At 48.8% G+C, this 21,755-nt stretch overlaps 1 protein-coding gene across 1 annotated transcript; it reads left to right on the forward strand.

The window, feature by feature from the left end:
* The first annotated feature begins 2,460 nt into the window (after positions 1-2,460).
* On the forward strand, positions 2,461-3,396 carry LOC120699368. Its single transcript, XM_039983349.1, has one exon. It carries the CDS (start codon positions 2,601-2,603, stop codon positions 3,192-3,194), a length of 594 nt encoding a protein of 197 aa, XP_039839283.1. The 5' UTR covers positions 2,461-2,600; the 3' UTR covers positions 3,195-3,396.
* The last annotated feature ends 18,359 nt before the right edge of the window (positions 3,397-21,755 follow it).

Here is a 21,755-nt window from a genome sequence, read left to right on the forward strand (position 1 = left end):
GGCGGAGGGTGACGGGCGGCGGCGGCGGTGAAATTGAAGGGGGGTAATTGTGCCGACAGACCTGTCGGCTCCCCATGCGCCGACTAGCGCCTAATCGGGCCGATAAGGCCTGTCGGCCCCTCAGCGGCCGACAAGTGCCCTAATCAGGCCGACTGGGCTTCCTGACCGACAGGCCACTATAGCGCCACTAGTTCGGCTCCTCAAGAGCCGACTAGGGCCTATCAGCCTCCCCGGAGCCGATAGGCATGTAGTCGGCTCTTCACGAGCCGACTGGATGTTATTTTTGTAATTTTTCTATTTCGCTATTTATTTCTGCGATTAACTATTAAAATAATATTATTTTAAAAAACAGCTGATAGTATTTGCCTATATCGGACATTTAGCCGATACATCTGACAGAACGATTCGGAAATCCAGCCAATACGTTTATCCCTTATCAATTGCAAGTCAAATTGACTGGCACGCTGCACACACCACGCGCGCCGATTTTGATTCTGCACTGGACTTAGGCAGATCTCCCAGGTCCTCATGTGGGGTCACGTGGAAAAGTAATCCGTCAGTTTTTCATGTCAACAGATAGTGCACCAACATTTGTAATCCTAATCAGTTTCAGTTGAACAGTTTCTCTCAACAAACATTCAGTAGCAGCTAGAACATCAGCTGGCCAATAATACAGCCATGCGCTAAAAGTGTATCTATATGCTCATCGCCACAAGAATCAGCACTAGGACACCCGGTAAAGCTCTGCTTTATGTGAAGTTTCTATATCTGCATAGAGTCCTGCAACCTGAATCCTTGCTCTGTTCAGATTGAACAGCCACTGAACATAAAGTATGCAATTCCATTGTCGATTTCAGCGCTAAAAGAAACTGAAAAATCCAATGTGTAGACTAACACATAAAGCTACATTCCCATGCATCAAAATCACACGATGCATTCCATAGCATAAGATCTAGAAAAATGCTCCAACTGCAGCAGTATAATACCCTGCATAATGAATCATAGTGCTACGTTCTGATAAAATGTTCCAGTTGCAGCAGTATTTTAATTAAATAAGTGAATAACTAATACTAGTGTACGACTAAACAGAAAATCACAATCCATGACACATTATATAACTCGAAGAAACATAACACCTAATTTTGTGCAGCCATATAGACATGCACCAGCCATAAATAAACAAGCAGCAGCTGTCTAGCAGCACAAAAAGACAATGAGGAACCAGCAGTGCAGCAAAGGAAAAGCAAGGAGAAGTACCCAATGTGGAAAGATGGAGCACCAGAGCACAGATCCGAATGGGCAGGGATGGCAGAACTGATCACGGAGCCAGCGGCAACTCCCGGGCTCCGCTTGTTGGCAGGATCCGCAATATGTGGACTCTCTGAAATAGAAATAGAAATAGCAACACCATATTGTTCATGACAGAGAACTAAAAGGGGACAATCTCAACTTGTAATGCAAGAAAGATGACTCTTCAATTTTTACTAAAAAAACAGCAATCTACCAGGAAGCTCAACAGTTCCTCGCATCAACAACTGATGGCAGTTCTATGTTATCCTATACACATGTTCAAGTGTCCGAAAGTACATATTGTAGAGACTCTGGGTTTTAATTATGACCGAAATCCAGGGTAGGTTGCAATGCATTTCTAATAAAAGGCGGCACCTGAAATCCAACCATAAAGTCCTTATTGATGTATCAAAATTTAGAAGCAGCTACAGTAGAAATATAACTCGGAGTGAGGGACGCATGGCACATGGCGAAGGAGAGCAATTGGATACCTGCGTTTTATCCGATCCATAGAGGCTGCAGTTTTCTCTTTATCTTTTTTGCTAGAGTTCAACTGAAGGCCCCACGCAATCCGATTCTTAATTTTGGTAGCCGGACGAAATGCCATTGCCTGATACTCAAATCCAAAGATTAGGCTCCTATAAACAAAAAGAGGAAATCAGATCCATCTACATTAAAGTTCCGATCAGCATGCACGCAGACGAGAAAATGAGAATGGTTACTAAATTAATCTTTGGCGAGATCAAAGAATGTTGGGGGAAATTCCTTCCTTTATCTGGAATTCCTCCTGCGGATGCTGCTAAGCTGCTGGCGCTATCATTGATCACAGGGGTGCATCATCAAGCAACTGGGAGCTCGACGCTTGCAGATTAGTTTGCCACATCACCGCTCGCTGGCTCGATCGCAGAAGGGAACGACAGATCCACACACCATCGAGGAAGCTCCTGTGGAGCAGAAGGTAAACCGATGGGTTAGTTCTGCGCCAAAAAATTAGCTGAAAATTCTAGCTAAATGACTAGCTAAAAGACTAGATAAAAAATAAAAAAGCTAGCTAAGTGATTGAGCAGACTAGCCAAATTCTTGTCTATCTATATTCAAATCAATCACCTGTTGCTTCGCTTGCCTCCTCTGCTCTGCCGCCGTCGCTCGTCTTGCAGCGCCGTCGCTGAGCGAGCTCACCAGCGCCGCACCCCACCTCGGGGTTCGCTCGCGCGCCCGCACTACTAGCCACGCTCATACAGCACGGCCCGGAAATTGGGCCAGAGAGCGAGGCAACAAGCAAGCCGGCCGCCGGAAGCAGAGCAGCAGCAATGCCGACGCTGCGGCGGCGCAACCCGGAAGTGCACGTGAAGGCGCTGGAGGGCATCGTGTCGGCCAACACCTTCACGGTGGCCGTTTTCATCGGCATCACGGGCACCATCACGCCCTCCGCAACCATCCCGCCCGCGTGCGTCGCCGGCGACGACATCGCGCGCAACTTCTTCCTCTTCAAGATCCTCTCCTTCGGCTTCTACCTCTTCTCCAGCCTCGTCGCGCAGGGGGTGAAGCTCGCCGTCACGCTCCTGGCCGCCGACGAGTTCTACGGCGACGGCGAGCAGAAGCCCCCGCCGTCCGGCGACTGCGAGGAGATGCCGGCGTGGCGCGCCACGGGGCCGCGGGAGCGGCGCCGCGCCGTGCTCAGGTTCGCGCAGCCGATGATGCTGCTGGCGGCAGGGTGCCCCTTCATGGGCACCTTCTTCCTGCTGCTCTCCATCGTGGACGCCATCCAGCTCAAGTTCGGCCTCGTCCCCTGCGGCATCCTGCTCGCCGTCGGCGCCACCTTCGCGCTCTCGGGGCTCGTCGTCGGAGGGCTGCTCTTCTACGGATCCACCGTCGCCTACGCCCTCACGCACTACCTGCCCTGAATCTGAATGCCGCCTGGCGCTCGATCTGCTGCCTGCCCCTCTGGGTTGGTCAGTTAATCCGCGCAAGACGAAATTAGCTCAAATCCTCCAACCAAAATCCAATTCCTCGCCTGAGGAGCAACATCGCAACCCCCTCCACCAATCCCCCACCTCGCCCCGGCGCGCCGCTCGCCGGAGCCGGCCACCGCCATGGCCGCAAGGGGGCGGTGCTGACGTTGTCGTTGGACTCGTCGCAGAGGATGGAAGCCCCCGCGGCCGCGAGCAGCAGGCGGCTCCGGCTACCCCAGCCAGCGTCGCAACTCATGGCGAGGGATTCACCGGCGGCGGAGCCCGAGGAGCTGGATGAGCGGCGTGGGAGGGCGGGACGGCGACGACGGCGGGCCAGCCGGCGGCGCTGCTCCTGCTTGACCTGCGCGCGACGACGATGGGCGGCCGCGGGAAGGCGGGACGGAGACGCGCGCGGCGCGCGATGAGCAGTATGGCGAGCAGACTACCTCGGCAAAGATGCCGAGCGTAGGGGCCGGGTTGCCGAGGCCGAAAAAGAAGCGAGCCGGAAAGCTAGAGACTTGGATTCCGTTTCTACAGAGATTTTTTCATTTTTACTTAATCCCAGGGATATACTGCTGTTGGAGTTGCTCTTACGTGCATCAGGTCGGAGGACTCTTGCCGACGGTCAATGGCAATGGCGGCGGCAGCTACTGACCTGGGGGTGACGGCAACAAGAGCGGAACAACCACGCTGAGCTCAGAAAGGACGACGTCGAACCGATGGATGAGTTCCCGCGTATTAGGTGGATCGGGTCGCAGGACTCCAGCCATCGGTAGGTACTGATCTGATCTAGGGGCGATGGCGACAGGAGCGGATCGACCTCGCGGAGCTCGGAACGGCCCATTCCGAATGGGCAGCGGCGCGGCGGGCAAATCAACTGGAAAGAAAAACCGCCACGCGTGGGTGGGTCGAATATATATATATATATATATATATATATATATATATATATGCAATTTTACATTTTAGGTGTAGCATTCTACACCTAGCACCCAACCGACCAGCCAACCCAGCCCACCCACCCCACACGCCTGACCCGCACCAAAACCGCTCGACCCATCAACTTGACTCACCCTGCGCCTGATACCCCGCCCCCACTGTAAGGAACATGGCCCCATCTATGCCATTGTTTGAGATTTTGGTGATTGAGTGACAACATAATCAATGGGGCTAACAAGTTTGTGAGATCACATTTGTATGAGTCTTTAGGTCTCATGGATATGAGTCAACACGTCTAATTCATCGTCAAGACACAATGCTCAATCTATCGTCGAGACGCCAAGTCCAATCCACCATCAAGATGACAAGTTCAATCAGTCGTAGTGATGCTAAAGTATAGTGAAAATTCAGAGAGAATATATTTCAAGGATCCAAATGATCGCCGCAACGAATTGGACGAGAAGATGCAGAGTCAGCTGCACCGGTTAAACCGATGCCCCACCATCGGTGCATCCGATGGTTGCCGGATACACCGACACCCTTGTATCGGTGCATTTGGTCGTGCATACGGAGCCAAGTGAGGAAAACTCAGTAGCACCGGTTTAACTAACGGGTCAAGAATAGGCATCGGTGCAATCAACGTACTACTATCCAGAGACGATGTCAAGTGCGCAGCAGCCAGGTCTTCAGCACCGGAAGAACCGATGCCCACCAGAGCAATGCATCGGTGCAATGACGTCAACAGAGAAGGATCAAGTGCAACGGCTATATGAAAATCAAGTGTCACCGGTTTAACCGACGCCCTAGCATCGGTTTAACTGATGGTCCCTGAAGTTTGCTGCGGCTGTGTCAGAGATGCCAACGGCTACTTCAAAGCGCAGTGTGACCGGAAGAACCGATGCCCTAGCACCGGAAGTTTCGATGCCCTAGCACCGGAAGTTTCGATGCCTACGCAGAAAAGTGTCCAACGGCTCTAAACGGCTAGTTCAAGTTGGAGGGCTATATATATGCCTCACCCCGGCCATTTGATGCATGCTGGAGTTCCTAGAAGCCTCATACACATTCAAGAACACCTCCAAATCATCCAAGTGCAAATAGATCAAATCCTTCGGCTTAGCACAAGCTTTGTGAGTGTTAGTGCTAGGTTTAGCTGTTTAGAGAGTGTGAGAGCAAGGTGTTGTGCCTTGTGGCTGGTTCTAGAGTGAACCACACTTGTATTTCGGTGCGCCGGCCTCCTTGGAGCATTGGTGGCTCGCCGGCACATCAACGACCCTCCGACTTGGTGCGGAGCGGCGTCGATAACATTGTGCGGTGGACGGAGACCCCTCCTTCGTGGACAAGCTCCCTTAGTGGAAAATGAGATCAAGGTGACCGTGATTGTGTTCACGGAAGAGACTTGATTGCCGGGAAGCGATACTCTTCGTGAATGCTTCAACAACGTGGATGTAGGGGCGCCTTTGTGGCAATCCGAACCACGGGATAAATCCTCGCGTCGAGAGTTTGATTCCTCTCATCCCTCTCCTTAAGCTTCCGCATTTCATATTGCAATCTTTGTGCCTTTACTTTCATAGAGTAGTTTCTTGGTAGGATTGGCTATAGGTTGCTAAACTCTTTTGGGATAAGGGTTTCACACTAGAAGAACCGTAGTTGCACATCTAGATAGCATGTTCTAGTTTATGTTTTGTGCAAAAGTAGTTGGGGCCATAGGTTAAGGTTTTTATAGAGCCTAATTCACCCCCTCTCCCTCTTAGGCTAGAGCACCCGATCACTTTCACCCACCCAGCCACACCCTGATTCCGATCCCAAATCAGGAACGTTATTCTCCGGCGGCAACAGTGGGCCGCCAGTGGGGTGGCGGCGGCGGTGACGGCGAAGCGTGGCGTGGCGAGCCTAGCTGCGCTAGCGGGCGGCGGGGGCTGCAGGGCCGATCTGCGATCACCTACGTAGCGGCTGCAGCGGCATTGAGGAGAGGGGCGCGGAGGCGGCACACTGGCATCCTCGAGTGGCCGGGTGTGGCGCCAGCGGTGGAGTGCCGGTTGTGACCGGCGGCCGCCGGGCGCATCACGCACGCGGTCCCGTCCGCGCCCTTGCGCGGCGCTCGCGGCGGCCTCGAGCGGCAGCTGCAGGGGTTGACTGATGCCCACTTCACCCCATGTCGTGCCAGGCCCTTGCACAGCATACGCGCGGTGGCTTGGGCGCCCCCAGCAGGGAGCACTACTTGCCTGACCGGGCGAGTGCGCAGCTCGAGCTCTCTGGGCTAGGGAGTTGAGGCGGTGCATGCTCCCGCTTTCACGGCTCATTGGCGAGTTTGACATTTTCTGGTGAGCGTCCTTTTTCACAATGTATAGCTCCACTTTTTTTATCGACAAAGCACATCTCTTATCCTCCGTTCCATTTGATCATGTATCCTTTTCAGTAGTTTAGTAACTTGTGTTCACTTTTAGTTTCAGTAGTTTATGAGAGCGTCCAGTTTCAGCATCCTTTTCAGTAGTTTTAGTTTCAGTAGTTCATTAGGCACTCTAGTAGTTCTGTAAGCAGCTTTCAATTCAGTAATTTCTTATTGCAAGCACAAAATTTTTATTGCTTAGTTTAGGCTCCAGTCACTACTGAACATTTGATGCTCTGAGTTAGTACAGTAGTTCAGTAGTCATTACTAAACATTTGACTACCGAACTACATGAGATTAAATAGACCTCAGTAAGAAAACTACCGAAACTACTCAACATAGTTGAATAGGCTAATTACTGAACCTTCTAGAGCCATATACTGATCTCGACGGCTAAGAACAAAACCAAAAACCATGCTATAAACTACTGAAACTCAATCACATTAGTATAGTAGTTCTATTAGCTTCTAGTATGAGTATTTTCTTTGTTAGATCAATAATACCTTGGCTTTTTCTCTTTGGCTCAGTAATATTCCTAACACCATTTTTTCAGCAATTACTAAATGTTGATGCTCTAAATTGAGTAATTAGGCTAGTAGTATCAGTAATTTGTTAGGTTTAGTAGTTTGACCGGTATTTTTTTTGATTTTCTGAGCAATGGTGATCTGAACCGAGTAGGTAATCTATTAGTTCAGTAACTAGTCATTAGTGAACTACTTGATCAAACAATGAAATACTAGATTGCTTGATCAGTAACTAGTCTATGAGTTTTTAGGCTAGTAGTTTTGTTAGCACTCAGTATCAGTAATTGTTAGGTTTAGCTGTTGGTCTAGGTTTTTCTTATTACCGAGCTTTGATGATCTAAACTGAGTAGTTAGTCTAGTAGTTCTATTAGCATTTTTAGTTCAGTAATTTGTTATTTCAAGCACAGTTGTCTTTTTTTCATTTTTTGTTTAAGCTCAATGTTATATTATTTCAGTAGTAGTATAGTACATGCTTTTCTCAGTAAAGCAGTAACCCAGTAATTCAGTAGTACATCTAGCAATTTCTATGTACGTCTTGGATTGAGTATTCTAGAGATCTGATATTCAGTACCTATGTATATCTTGAATTCAGTAACTTTTAGGTTTGTAAATAGCCTAGTATTTTTTTTATTATTGATGCTTGATGAGAAAGAACTACACACCAATTCTTCCGGATATGGGGTCATCCTACCAACCTCGCTTGCGGTATGTATCTAGTAATCTAGTAATAATTACAAGTATCAGTAATCCCTCAATACCCTAGCAGTAATTGCGTATTTTTTATAAATTATCAGTAATCCAGTTGTAGTTGGTGGCATTTAAGTTATTCTTGGTAAAGCAGTAACCCGGTGATTTAGTATTCTGCCGGTCTCACTCTGTTTTTCTCAACGATCTTTTCTAGAGTTTTACCGGTGGCTGGTTCATGTATGTAGGCATGACACCCTTTTCTGATTCATCGTCTCATGCATACGACAGTCATAGTATTGAACTTGACAAGGGAGAGGGTTCAAAGAGAAGAGAAAGATGCTTCATGCATTTTCCGAAGACTTTTTTTTCGGAGGCTGCATGAGATAGTTAATCATAACTAATATGTGTACTATACGTAGTCACCGACCCAACTATATGTATATTTTTGGATTCAGTAATCCAGAGAAGTAGCTATTCAGTATTATGTACTTCTTTCAGTAATTTCTCATATATTTTGGTGAATTATTTTTCCAGTAACACACCATGTAAATGTTTGGATTCAGTACTAGAGAGATCCAGTTATTCAGTATTTCCAATTATTCATGCCCACCTCCAAACTATATGTATATGCTTGGATTTTCAGTAATCTAGAGAATCAGTTATTATAGTATTATGCATTTCCAGTATTTTTCTCACATTATTGAAGAATCATTCTTTTGGAATACCCATTTACATGCTTTGGATTCAGTAATGCATATGCATATGTTCATCCAGCAATATCTATGTATATGTAGATTTAGTAATACATCCCAGTATTTTCCTATGTATTCAATATTTTCTATGCGCATTCAGTAATTCAGAGATCCATTATTCAGTATTTTCTATGCGCATTCAGTTATTTTTCTCATATTTTTGGGTTATTCAAGACTTTTACCAATAATTTTTGTACACTCGTTTGGGTTCAATAATGCAGAGATCCAGTTATTCAGGAGCAGCTCCCTCAATATTTTTGTGGTTCAGGACTTCCACTAACACATGTACATTTTGTACATGCAGACCCAATAATTCCTTTTACAAATTCATACAGCAAATCCATAGAATTTTTTAATTCAACAATGGCTATATACATGTCTTGAATTCAGTAATTCAGAGTGTCACAGTAATAAATATTCAGTAACCTAGTAACACGTGTTCATCAACTATGCATAGGATGCGCATAACGCTAGATTGCAAGAACGAGCTTATAGATATGCTGAAGCACAGTGCGCTTAAAAATGCATACCCTCCATCCCCTGCTGTTCTAACACAACCTTCGCCTTATGCTCCCCCTTGATCTAGCAATTGAATTCTTGCCCATTCTTCCTTCGTCCCGTTCTTCTTAATAGAAACGTAGCAAGGTCGGCATACACTCTAGAACTCATACGCAACATCCAATGGCTCAAAGTTGGCCTTATAGACGACTGGAAAAATACTAGACTACTAAACTACTGAACCATCCAGAGCCAGATACTGAAATTGATGGTTAAGAACAAAACTAAAATCATGCCATAAAAACTAAATTCAGTCACCGCGAAACACACAAAGATAAGTCATTATTTTTTCAAATTCCAAAGGAAGTTTTAGTAATTTTTCTCGAATCCGCTCAACGCAGTACACCTCCAGGCATGCCCAATCTGCTCACCACACTACACCTCCACGAATCCACCCAAGGTGTACTCGCCGCCGATGCTCCCTGCCTGGGCGCGCGCTTAGAACGCGCCGCCGCCACCCACAAGGTCCCCGGCTCCTCGCGCACCCGGCCTCTGGAGCGCCTGCACGCCGGCCCCCGCTGCAGCCTCTGCTCCTATCGCGTGCCTGCTCCCAGACCGACGCTCCGCCGCTCCCGCTGGCTCCCGCTCCCTCGTGCTGAAGCAGGCCGCAGCGGCCTCCTTTGCCCACCTGCTCCCCGCTCCCTGCGCGCCGCAGCTGCTCTCGCTGTCCTGCACGCCGCCGCACCTCGCTCCCCTGCGCGGCGCCCGCTGCCCTCGCCGCCGGCCTGCGCGCCGCCACAGCCTCGCCCACCTGTGCCCCGCCATCGCAGCCTCGCCCCCGGTGCGCCGCCGATGGTTAGCTGGATGGGTGTTAGGTTGGTTGGACGTAGTATACAAGTATAGAATAGCACTACCGTATATATTCAACGCTCACGGTGGTGCGCTCGCCGGAGTTTGTACGCGAGGGAAAAACTGACATGCAGCGCCTGACAGTAAATGTGCTGAGTCCAATGATGGTGGTACTCATTTATGGGTTGGTCCGTCAGACAACGCCCACCATCTGTATCCATTTATTGCTCGCGTAAGTGGGCTGCATGCAGACCGTAGCGGATGGTTTGGCCAGGAGTAAAAAGCAATCAACGTGTGTCGCGCAAATGTGCCCAGGTAGTAAATCTTAGAACCATGACTGTATTCTGTATCTATTCTGGTTCTCCTTTTTGATTTAGGGTCGCCCCGCGATATTCTGATTTAGGCCAGTCTGGACCTTCGTGCCTCAATTTTCAACTCCCACACTAACTATGCCATGTTTGCCACTAGTAGTATTGTTTCATCTGTTGGAGTAGTAATTTTTCCATACTCAAGTAGTATTTTGCACAATTTAGAGTAGAACTTAGGGAATTTTGAGCAATATCTTTCATAGTATTGAGTAGTATATTTTCGTAACATATAGTAGTATTTTTGAAAGAGGAGTAATTTTGTGCGAGGGATCAAGAGTCTCTAGCATGGCCATGTTTGCCATTAGTAGTAATGTTTCGTCTCTTGGAGTAGTAATTTTTCCGTAATCAAGTAGTATTTTGCACAATTTAGAGTAGAACTTAGGGAATTTTGAGCAATATCTTTTATAGTATTGAGCAGTATTTTTCGGAACATATAGTAGTATTTTTTGAAAGTGGAGTAATTTTGTGCGAGGGATCAAAAGTGACCGTGTATGTGGGGTGATGGCAAGGTGCGAAAAGGATTTATGGCGCATGAAGGTGGGTCCAACTGTGCTAATTTTATTGAGTCATTAATAGTTCAGGTGACAATTCAATCCCTGACAGGGCAGAAATCTCCAGAGTAGGCATCACTTTGCATCATCTTGGAGGCTGCAGGAAGTGCTGCCTGCTATTCACCTGTTAAGCAAAAAAAAATGATCATCTACGGGGGATAATTACTGCGTGCACATATGAGGTGGAAGTAAAAAAAAAGGATGAGTGGCTGCCGTAAAAATAATAACAATTGCAGTAGGCTTGGAATTGGGTTCGTTGTCTATCTGTGATTCCTAATCCTTTTTTTGGCAGACTCATGTACGTGGCCTGCATCTAGGAGGCAACGGTTCAACGAAACTTGGAGCAGGATGATGAAATGTGGTAGCCTGACTTACCTACTGTATCCACAAAATGTGGCTTCGCCGGCAATGGAGACAGCAGCTGCGAGGAGTGGGGGCCGATACCGGCGATGGGTACTGGGAGGTTGCGTCTGGGGGAGGGGGAGGGGGAGGGGGAGGAGGGGGGGGGGGGTTGTGGCGCGCGCACAACCACCAGGGGGCGCCGTCGGCACGGGATGCGTGAAGGAGGGGGTGCCGCCGGCCAGGTGGATACGCCGCCGGCAGGCCGCAAGCCCGATGGCCAGGTGGATGGGCGGCACTGGGAGCGCAGGTCTCCAATCCGAGGTGTGGGGAGTCCGCCGAGTCGGCCGTATGGGGTGGGCGAGGGAGAACGGTGGTGTCCGGAGGTGTGATTTTTCCGACGTGCGAAAGTGGATTGGGTGCGGGTCGATGGTTAGGGGGGGACGCCGGAGGTGTGATTTTTCCGGCATGCGGCAGTGGATTGGGTGCGGGTCGATGGTTTGGGGGGGGGGGGGGAGGAGGCCTCCTGGTTTTCTTGCTTGCACTGGTAGCATAGTCATCTCGCAGAATCAGGGGCGTGATTTCTGATGGTTTCGAATAAAGCGTCCTTCCTTATCCATAAACACTGCTCCGGTGATGGTTTTTGAACCATAAAAATCACTAGTTTTTACGGTTGAGACGTTTGGTTTTTACTCCATGAATGACTCCTTTAATTATGCATTTGATTCGGCGGTTTACTGCACCCTCCGTGCATGCATGTTTCGGGGATCCATTGCTGTGAATTAAATGCGGTGGTGGGTGGCTTGCCGGAGAGGTGGCGGCGCCGCCAGCACGCTGATTAATATTTAGCGGTCTGGGAGTCAAATAGACAATAGGTCTATTTAGCTCACAGCGAGCTAAATAACATTCAGCGGACCAGCGGTGCTTCGCGCCGGAGATCCGGCGAGCCTCTAAGCCGTAAAAATTCTTGGTGTTAGTAAAAATCGTGTGTAGGATCTTTTCCGCATCCGTCTTGATGTGTTGATGATCCATCCTATAGTCCTCTCCTCGATTCGTGGTAGTAAAGTTTGTTTGTAGTACGGGAGGGCTCTCTCGAAACCTCTCCTCTATAGTCCTTTTCTGCCGTAAAATAGATTGTGACCGCCCCTAAAAATGGATTTTCAGGGGCAGGCACGTTACACGCCCCTATAAACATCATTTTTACCTACGAAAAGTAGCAACGGGCCTGGCGTCCGTCGCTACAAATGCTATTTGGACCGCCCCTACAAATCCTTTCTGTAGTAGTGGCCCCAATATCGTTGGTGCTGATTCGGATATGGGATGGTGGGGGACCTTTTACATGTTGGAGGATGCATACAAGGAGATGGAAGACCCAGCCTAGTTCAGGACTAAGATGGAGGATGCTCTCACCAAGTTCCCTACAGATGAAGACTTGCAGGACTGCTGGACTAAGATGGAGGATGCTCTCACCAAGTTCCCTATGGACGAAGACTTGCAGGACTGGTGTCACTTATACAACAAGATGCGAAGGTACCTTTGGAGGCAAGAGGGTTGTTTGGTTTTAGGAGCAAAACTTTAGTCCATGTCACATCAAAGAGAATCTTAATATTTAGAAGTATTAAATAAAGATGAATTATAAAACTAACTGTAGAACTCTGGGGCTAAACTGCGAGACGAATCTAATGAGGTATATTAAATCATGATTAGCGAATGGTTACTGTAGCATCACTGTACTAAATTATGGATTAATTAGGCTCATTAGATTCGTCTCGCAAATTAGCTCTCAGCTATTAAAAAATTATAAACAAATTTTATTTGATAATCTAAAATAGTAAGATTCTTTTTGATGTGACAGGGACTAAAAAAGTCTCTGGAAGCAAACAAGGCCGAAGGCAGAGTGTACCATACTACGCGGTTTCCAGGGGCATTCCATAACATACTGCCCATCACCTATGAAATACAGGTTAATGAAGGAAGGTAAATATCCTGACTCATGCCGCGTGGGTACCCCGGGAGCCATCCCTCATCACCGCGGTGCCGAGCGGACCAAAAGGCGAGGTATATTGTATTTACAAACAGTTTTCGCATGCCATTATAGTACTCAAGCAAATGCCGTTAAATATGTTGTCACATTGTTATCATTTCAGGAACACGTGACATCTTTAAAATACTCACTGAAGCCCAAGTGGTTCCACCTGATGGACATGGATGCTGGTCCTTTCCCAGGATCAGGTTTCACTCAAGTAGAAAAGCTCCATTTGGCTGCAAGATTCCCATCCAATAATCGAGTTTCTTAAAGAGAGGTTCCTCCTCCTCGCTCGGGAGAGATTCACGGTACTTCTTTCACTCGGGAGCGATTCACGGGTACGGCGTCTGCTGCTCGCGTGCAGGCACTTTGCGGCATGCCGAAAAGCTGCGGTGCTGGTCAGTCTAGGATTCGCTCTCCCACTCAGGCATGAGAGCGGTAAAGAGGGAGAGGGCCCTAGGCTAGCGCTCTTGCTTCGCTGCTTGCCTCCTCCAGAACTGCTGCTGCCCCAACTCGGCCTCGTGGACTCGGCAGAGGCTGCAACGAGCTGTTGGCCGGTGGGCCCTGCTATGCTGTTTCCCCACTGTCATTGCTATGGCAAGGAACAGATATCCAGCGCTGGATTTGTGGAGAGGGCATCGCTATTCCCTCGACACGTCGGGCCATTGTTTCCTCAGCTCAATGGACGGTGGGCCTCCGATGAACGTGGCCCCGGTAGGCAGGGATAAGGATGGTGGTACAAGATGTATAGCTGGGAAAAAAAGGGCGAATGGTGGGTAGGCCGATAGGGTCATGGACCGCTCCGCCCGTAGACAATACATTGCCATCTCCTCAGATTCGCCTACAGGCACCTCACCGCGGTGTTCGATACCGTCCGAGTAGATCGCACGACGCATGGCGCCGCTCAGGCGCGTGTACTCCCTCCTCTCTATGCTGCGTGGCGACGTGCCACTCCACCATGCAAGCGTGCGCCCCCTCCCTCTCCGTTCTAATGTCGAGGCTGGGCTGTCTCCTCGGAGCAGTTGGTGGAGATCGTGCCATCCCGTCTGCGTCTACCGGCCCTCGCCACAGTCCTACAACGGTTGCCGAGATAAGTACCTCCCCACCCTCCACTGCCTGTTCCATCTCGCCTCGAGGCCAGACCCCAGCAGCATCTTTGTTTTGCTCTGTTGTTCCCTCTGGTTCCTACGCCGTCCCAGACCAGAGCATAGACATTTGTGAGGTCCGCATCTTTCTTCTGCTTCCGTTCCTCTCTCCTACCCTGTGGAAACAACACGGGTTTCCAAAAGGAGAACCCGAACCCTTGTATCGTCGTGATTGTCCCTGGATCAGTAGCTATCATCTATAGAACTCATTTCAATTAGATATCACAAACATATCTCACGTTAAATAATTACATAGATTTATTTATTACATAATCCAAAGGATTGTAATACGTGTCTTTGATTACAAGCCCCTTGGGCTAAAAGAAAATAAACAGAAAACAGAAGCGATAGCTAAACTTCTGGGCATTCTTCATCTTCTCAACTCTTCTCCATAGGCAACTCGGAGTGTAGCTTGGACGTCCTTAACTTGTTCCTTTGTCGTCTTGGTTGAATCCTTCCAAACTGATCCTGCATCTATCGGGCTATCCCCAAGGATGGGATAGGTTCACATCACCATTCATTTGCAAGCTTTATGTGGATGCAACAGTATAAAATTATTGCCAAAGGATAAGCTGGGTTTTCCTATGCTAGCCGCAGGCAAGTATATATATTTATATACCTCATCCAAACACCCTGACTTTGGCCATACCGGCACTCCGGACACCCGGTCAACACACACCTCCAAAAACCCCCGAATTTGGTGCTCCGTAGGATGTGCCCAACACACAATCCCCAGCTCCCAATCCGAAGTTCGGGAAGGTTCACTCGCCCCTTCTAAAGTCCTAGACACCAATTCCTCATATGGTGGATCTCCACACACGCCAAGACTATCAGATCACGAATTCCCACTCAACACAAACACAACATCATAGTAGCCAAAGCATTCGATAGTCAATCTAGATAATCACGGGATAACATGGAATACGGTAAATAAATGGCCATGCAGGTTCCATCACATCATGACAGAAAAGTAAAGCGGTACCATAACTAGCAAGCAATGTCTAAATAGGGATTCAAGATGGAGATGGGCGTGAACCTGAGGGTTCTTCGTGGTCTTCCTGGTTCTCCTGGGACTTCTGGTCTCCTGGTATGTCCTTCTGGATTCTCTGGTCGTCTGGGACGTCGGTCAGCTTCTTTCCGTAGGGACCTAATAGTAATTACATATAAAAATAGGGGCCAAAGTGAAAAGATCCAATCACATAACAAAACCTACTCTAACGGGTAGAGCATAATTTTAGAAGAATTATGAAACCGGTTTCATATTTTTCGGAGGTCCGATTAATTTATTATGAATTTTTGAAGATTAAAACATTTTTTGGAATTAATAAAGGATTATCAGAAAAAGGAAATCACTCAAAGGTGACATGTGGCAGTACCAGAACATGCCATGTGGCATGCTGACGTCAGTATGACGTCACCTGGGATAAGGTCCCGCTGACGTCAGTAGTAGAACCCTACTGACGTTTGTGTTGACCAAGTCAACATTGACCATTGACCGGTCAACGGGTCAGAGATGGGGTCCGCTACTAGTGGGTCCCGCTGGTCAGTTACACATGGTGGCTGACGGGTAGGACCCACGTGTCAGGTTAAAGCAAAAGCAAAAAGGAAAAAGGGCAATGTGTTAGCGGGCTCAACAGGCCAAAAGGGAGGTTGGGTTGCCTCTCGGTTTTGTGGGTTTGGCCCAAAAGTGGCCCAGCCCGCTCGGCTCTATCCCTCTTCCTCACTGACTCACTTACATGGCAGTCCCGTGGGTTAGCGGTCCCGCCCGTCCACTGATGGGTGGGGCTCGGGTGTCAGTGACACCCCAGATCCAGTGCGCCAGGGTGTGATCCTGTGCGAATCGGGCTTGTGCGGTGCGTGTGTGTGGCTGCTCGTGCGATGGAAACAGGGGTGGCGACGGCCATGGTAGAGCAAAGGTGCGGCAAGGCCGGGACGACGGCAGTCCGGCAGCGCGACAAGGATACACGGCGGCGACGGTGGGTCAGATGGTGCGGCTAGGGTTCGTGCGTGCATGCGGGGGTCCGGTGTCCCAGGCGCGCGGCGGCAACAAGGAGTTAGGCGTGGTCCGGCGGAGTCTAGGCATGGCAGACCAAGGCTGAGGTGGTGAGGACGGGGTACTCTGGCGGCTAGGTCTAGGCCAAGGTGACAGAACACGGCAGGGCAGGGTCAAGGCTCGACCTTGGGCTCAGAACGGCGAGCGGCAGGTCGACGGCGTCCAAGTGGCGGCGAAGCGGTCCGGAGCGTCATCGGCCGGTGCTGGCTGGTGAAATGGCAAGGTAGCGGCTCGAGGAACATGCGCGCGCAGGGCCTAGCACCCTAGGTCCGCGGCAGCGCATTGGTGAGGCAGAGCAACGGCGAGGCGAGGCTCAAGGCGGCTCGGGTGCGTGGCTGTCGTGCCGCGACAAGGCCAAGGCACGGCGGCGGCAAAGCAAAGGCGGGTTCGAAGCCAAAACAGGGCGATGGTGAGACCAAGGGCTAACATGCGGCCGGCGGCGAGGCAACGGCGGCGAACAGGGTAGAAGAGGCACGGCCCGCAGTCACCGTCCCCATATTTCCACCAAGTCTTGCAGTTTGAATAGTAACATTTGTACATCGAACGCAGCTAATGAAGCGTAATTCAGTGGAACTATCTGCTTTCTACTCACATGTCTTTATCAGGTCCTACCACCTCCATCCAGGTAGTCTCACCAGACTCTACACAGATACACAGGAAAGGTAACTCCAACAAAAGCAGCGTTTGACTATTTGAAAGTTCATAAAAGGTGGTGACACAATGCACGCTGAACTTCGGATAGCTGAGACTATCTGAAACACCACGACTAAGATAGCAGGAGCACATGACGGCAGTTGCACGTAGTGTGGAGATACGTCCATGACCACTCCAGCACAGCGACAGGCGACATGACGACTTCTTCCGGATGATTGTACACAAATAGGGATTCGCCACGGCGATTGGGCCCTGCGGCTGCTCGAGCTGTAAGAGGTCGATCTCTAGCTTTATTCCAATAATAAATTTACAAACATGAATTGAGTCATCCTCGTACACGAGAGAGTAGAACGGCGCGAGCAATTATGGGTACAGATCACGATGACTTAATTAAGATAGAAGAAGGCCAAGAACCCTCCGACGATAGTGACGACGGCCATGGTCCGGACCACCGCGGCCACCACCGGCGGCATCAGCAGCGCCACCTTGGTACAAATTTGTGAAAAGGTTTAGAATGGAAAAATAATGCATTCAAATTTCCAGGTAGTGGCACATAGTTTTTTCAAGTTTGGCATCTTGGGCACGATCTGCAGGCGCAAATTGCACATATATGGTGCATTCGCACAAAAAAAGTTACATTGGGGCCAGTTTCAGAAAGAGAAGAGATAACAAGTGAGCCTGATTCATTTGTTGTGGTCTGCTTCTTCTCTTGTCGTTCGAAGGAAGAAGAATCCTGATTCGTTTCTTGCAGCTTGTGTCTTCGCTCGGCTGAATGGAGAAACCTAGCTACATGCGCGCATAGGGCCTAGCACCCTAGGTCCGCGGCAGCGCGTTGGCGAGGCAAAGCAACGGCGAGGCAAGGCTCAAGGCAGCTCGGGTGCGTGGCTGTCGTGCCACGGCAAGGCCAAGGCACGGCGGCAGCAAAGCAAAGGCGGGTTCGAGGCCAAAACAGTTCGATGGTGAGACCAAGGGCTAACACGCGGTGGCGGCGGTCGTGATGGGCACGGACACGACACAGACGGCGCTTTGGTGGGGCTCCAACGGCGGCGAGGGCTAGGCGACAACTAGATACAGCGGCGGGACCGAGGGCGGGCCTTTCAGCTCACCCAACCAGAACACGCGCGCGCGAGACGCGGCGCGCTCACGATCACCACGCCGCGACGTCGCCACGAGGTGGCGACGGTGCATCATGGTGCTCGCTAGGGCGGAACGAGGTTCGGTCGCAGCGAGGCCAAAAGCATAGCCTTTGGGCCCGACCAAGGCACATATGGGTGCGCGTGAGCACCCAGGAAGCTAGGGCTGCGGGACGGCCGGTGGTCAAGGCAAGAAGGCGACGGCGGGCTGCGGGCTACGCGGCAGGGCGACATCAGGCTCCTGCAACCAACCAGAGGGATGGGGTCCTGTAGCAGTTCTACGATGGGCTCATCGTCAGTGATGCGCACGACGGTAGCACACAAGGAAACAGGTGAGGGAGACGTGGCAGTGTCCTACCGGGTTCACGCGAGGATGAAGGGGCTAGTGCAGCGGGGTGGCGCAGCCGTGGTGAGGTGAGGCAGAGCTGTGCCATGCTGGGTTATCGAGGTCATCGTATGGGGTGCCAGCGTGGTGGAGGGCTCCTGTGGCGGCGGCATCTCCTTGTGGTGCTGGGCTCCGGGTACTGCAGCGCTATCCCCTCCTCGATGTGCCGGCGGTGATGGCCGGCACCTCCCTTCCTCCTCTTCTCCTCCTCCTTCTCATCTTTCCCTATCTCTCCTCTCTGTGCTCTGATCGCGGCGGCGGCGAGGGGGAAAAGAATCCCCGAGCTCTAGGGTTTAAAGGCGATGACTAGGGGGTCTTATAGGGGCACCACTAGGGTTTAGAGGGCGGGGCCGGGCACGGACGTCGAGGATTGACGATCGGGCTCGGTGTGCGGGGCTGGGGGCATCGAGCAGTTGTGTGCTCGCGATGCTAGGGTTTGGAGCGTGCGTGTGAGGGCAGTCAAGGGCGGAGCACGCACTGGTGGCCGACAGCGGGAGGCGCGCAGAAGGCGAGTGACACGAGTGGAGCAGGTGGCGTCGGCGTGAGAGGCAAAAAGCAGAGCAGCCGGCGTCTGCACGGGAGTGAAGAACAGAGCAGAGGGGAAAGCTGTAGGTGGGCTAGGGCGGTCGGCGACTGTGGCGACACGATGTGACTGACAGGTGGGGTCCACCTGTCAGCGGCGGTCAGAAAAGGAAGGGGCGCGGCACTGGAGCTGGGCTGGCGTGTGGTGCTGGGCCGTGCGTGCAGTGGTGCAGTGCGAGTGGTGCGTGGCGGCGGGTTGGGCTGCAGTGGTGAAGCAGGCCGAAATGGCCTTTGGCCAAGTGGACTGAGAGAGGTTCAGGTGGGTTTGGGTGCAAGCCAAGTCTTGGGCTGTGTTGGTCCGGACCTGGGTCAGGGTTAGGGTCGGATCATGTCTCGAGCAAGGGTTAAAGCCGGGTTAGGGTTTGGAATTAATTTGAATGATTTGATTCAAATTAAATCCCACTCAAGAGTCAGCATTTGAAATCCACTCAATTTTCAACCAAGAAAATAAATCCAACTCGAATTCGTTTAAACAAGGTAGAGCCAAATAAATCCAATAACTCCAAATATTTCCACACTAGCAAAATAATAACCTTATTTATATTCAAAATTTTGACTTTTTAACATTCCGAAAAAATCCTTGGCCTAATCGGCAAGGTTTCTATGTGGCTGCCTGTAAGTACCGCGATGGCGTCTGGCGACCTGGGAGTGTATGGGTTAAATAGCAACAGCCAGATTGAAGCCTTTCAAGGTGGGTTCATCTCATCTTCTTTGATCTTGTTTCTTTTTTGCCGTCTAGATGCTGCAGCCCTTTACTGAGCGTGATTAGGATGCATTTCCCATCGTTTTGTTTGCAGTTTCAGCTGATGAGCGCAAAAAAAAAAGATGACCCCTTAGTGAATCAGGTTCTTTTTTTCTCCTTCAATCAGTTTGTAGTTTCTACAATTTATTTTCATTTTTTTACTTGCAGATGCTCTATTCCTTACCTTAGTTACGTTATGGTGGTTTTATATGTTTGAGTCATTTTTAGTTGCTGCCTGCAAAGTAGTTGTTCAGTTTATAAATTTATGATTATGATACCTTACTTATATTGCCTCATGTTTTATGATATCAGTAGATTTGGAAAATTTGATCTTAAATAAAAATCAAGTTGCTATCGATAGCACAATTATCTGGATAACCCACCTTAACAAGTCCGTAGCTAGAGTTTGGCATGAAAATTCCGCTTATTTTAGCATCGCAGATCTGGTATTATAATGGAACAATAATCCTATTTTTTGCAAAAAGTAAAGATACTGATAGATGCAGCTAGGCTACTCTTTATGTGAAGTATATGTATGTTCAGTAGGGTTTGATATAGTTATTCTGCTTTTTGTTAGTTACTATTTTTTTCCGTCTTGCAATGTGCCATTGCCCTGTAATTAGTCTAGTCCATACCTATTTCTAGATGATTCAAAATTCAAACATTTTGTCATCTTTTTTTCTAAAATAGGTAGGAGACATTTTGTAATCTTATCTAACTACTATCTGCAGTTGCAGATCACTCCAACCAAGAAAACAGATATTTCTTTAGTACCAACACAGCAAGGTGCAAGGTCCATCAATGCTCCAGATATCCTTACTCAAACCGCAGTTGCAACATCAACAGATACACCACACAAGAATGATGACACCATTTTAGCTAAGGTAAACTACATTCACTTAATCTCCTTCTTCTCATTGACTTATTACACAGCAAGGAGTATTGACCTTATGAAATAACATCACTTACCTTTTTTCAACAAAGGAATTTAGCCATATCCAACTATATTCCATCTATGTGATATTTTGCTTCATATTCCTGCTCTATCATGTAGTCTACTGCTAATCTAAAAGAGTTTTAGGATGGAGCTTATAGGAGTTTAGCCATATCCATCCATATTCCATCTATGTGATATTTTGCTTCATCTTCCAGCTCTATCATATAGTCTACTGCTAATCCAAAGTAGTCTAAGGATGGAGCTGCAAATTCAGCAACTAAGATATAAAAGACTATCACAAGTAAAAGGTCTGTATTGCCAATACAGATTTGTTTTTTCATAACATATCCAATAATAATCTCATGTCTAACATGTACAATTTTTAGGTCACGCCCCTCACCTAGCAAGAAAATTGCCAGAAAACTGCTGCTTGATGAAGACAATGAAGATAAAGATGATGGTTGTGTCCATGACACTCCCAAGCTTTGGTATGCCCTTGCTACAAACTTCTAGACGAAACAGATAGATCAGCTACAGATAGCTACACTTGATCAAAAATTATTATCTTTATTAATCCTTGCCAATTTATGCATTTGTTACATCACAATATTATGAACATAATTTTTCTTATTAATCAAATAATCTTTCTGCGCTTACCCTTGCAAAAATATTTTTGATTTAGGTACTCCTACCATGTTTACATGTCCTCCTGCTTATACAGTACATATCATCCTTGCTATTTTCTTCACATATCATCTTTGGATATCATACTTGCTATTTCCTTCACATATAATATTTGCTATTTTCTCTTTACCTTATACAAATTGTCATTACACCAGTGTGAGGTAGCCACTTGTCACTGTTAACACCATGAATTGTTGCTTCATGTCATCTTCAACTATTTTATAACCAACAGCTATTCTTGATAACTACATTTACAGTTCTAGCGCTGATGCTTAGAAG

Source organism: Panicum virgatum, chromosome 3K (assembly GCF_016808335.1).
Source record: "Panicum virgatum strain AP13 chromosome 3K, P.virgatum_v5, whole genome shotgun sequence".
NCBI classification, from domain to species: Eukaryota; Viridiplantae; Streptophyta; class Magnoliopsida; order Poales; family Poaceae; genus Panicum; species Panicum virgatum.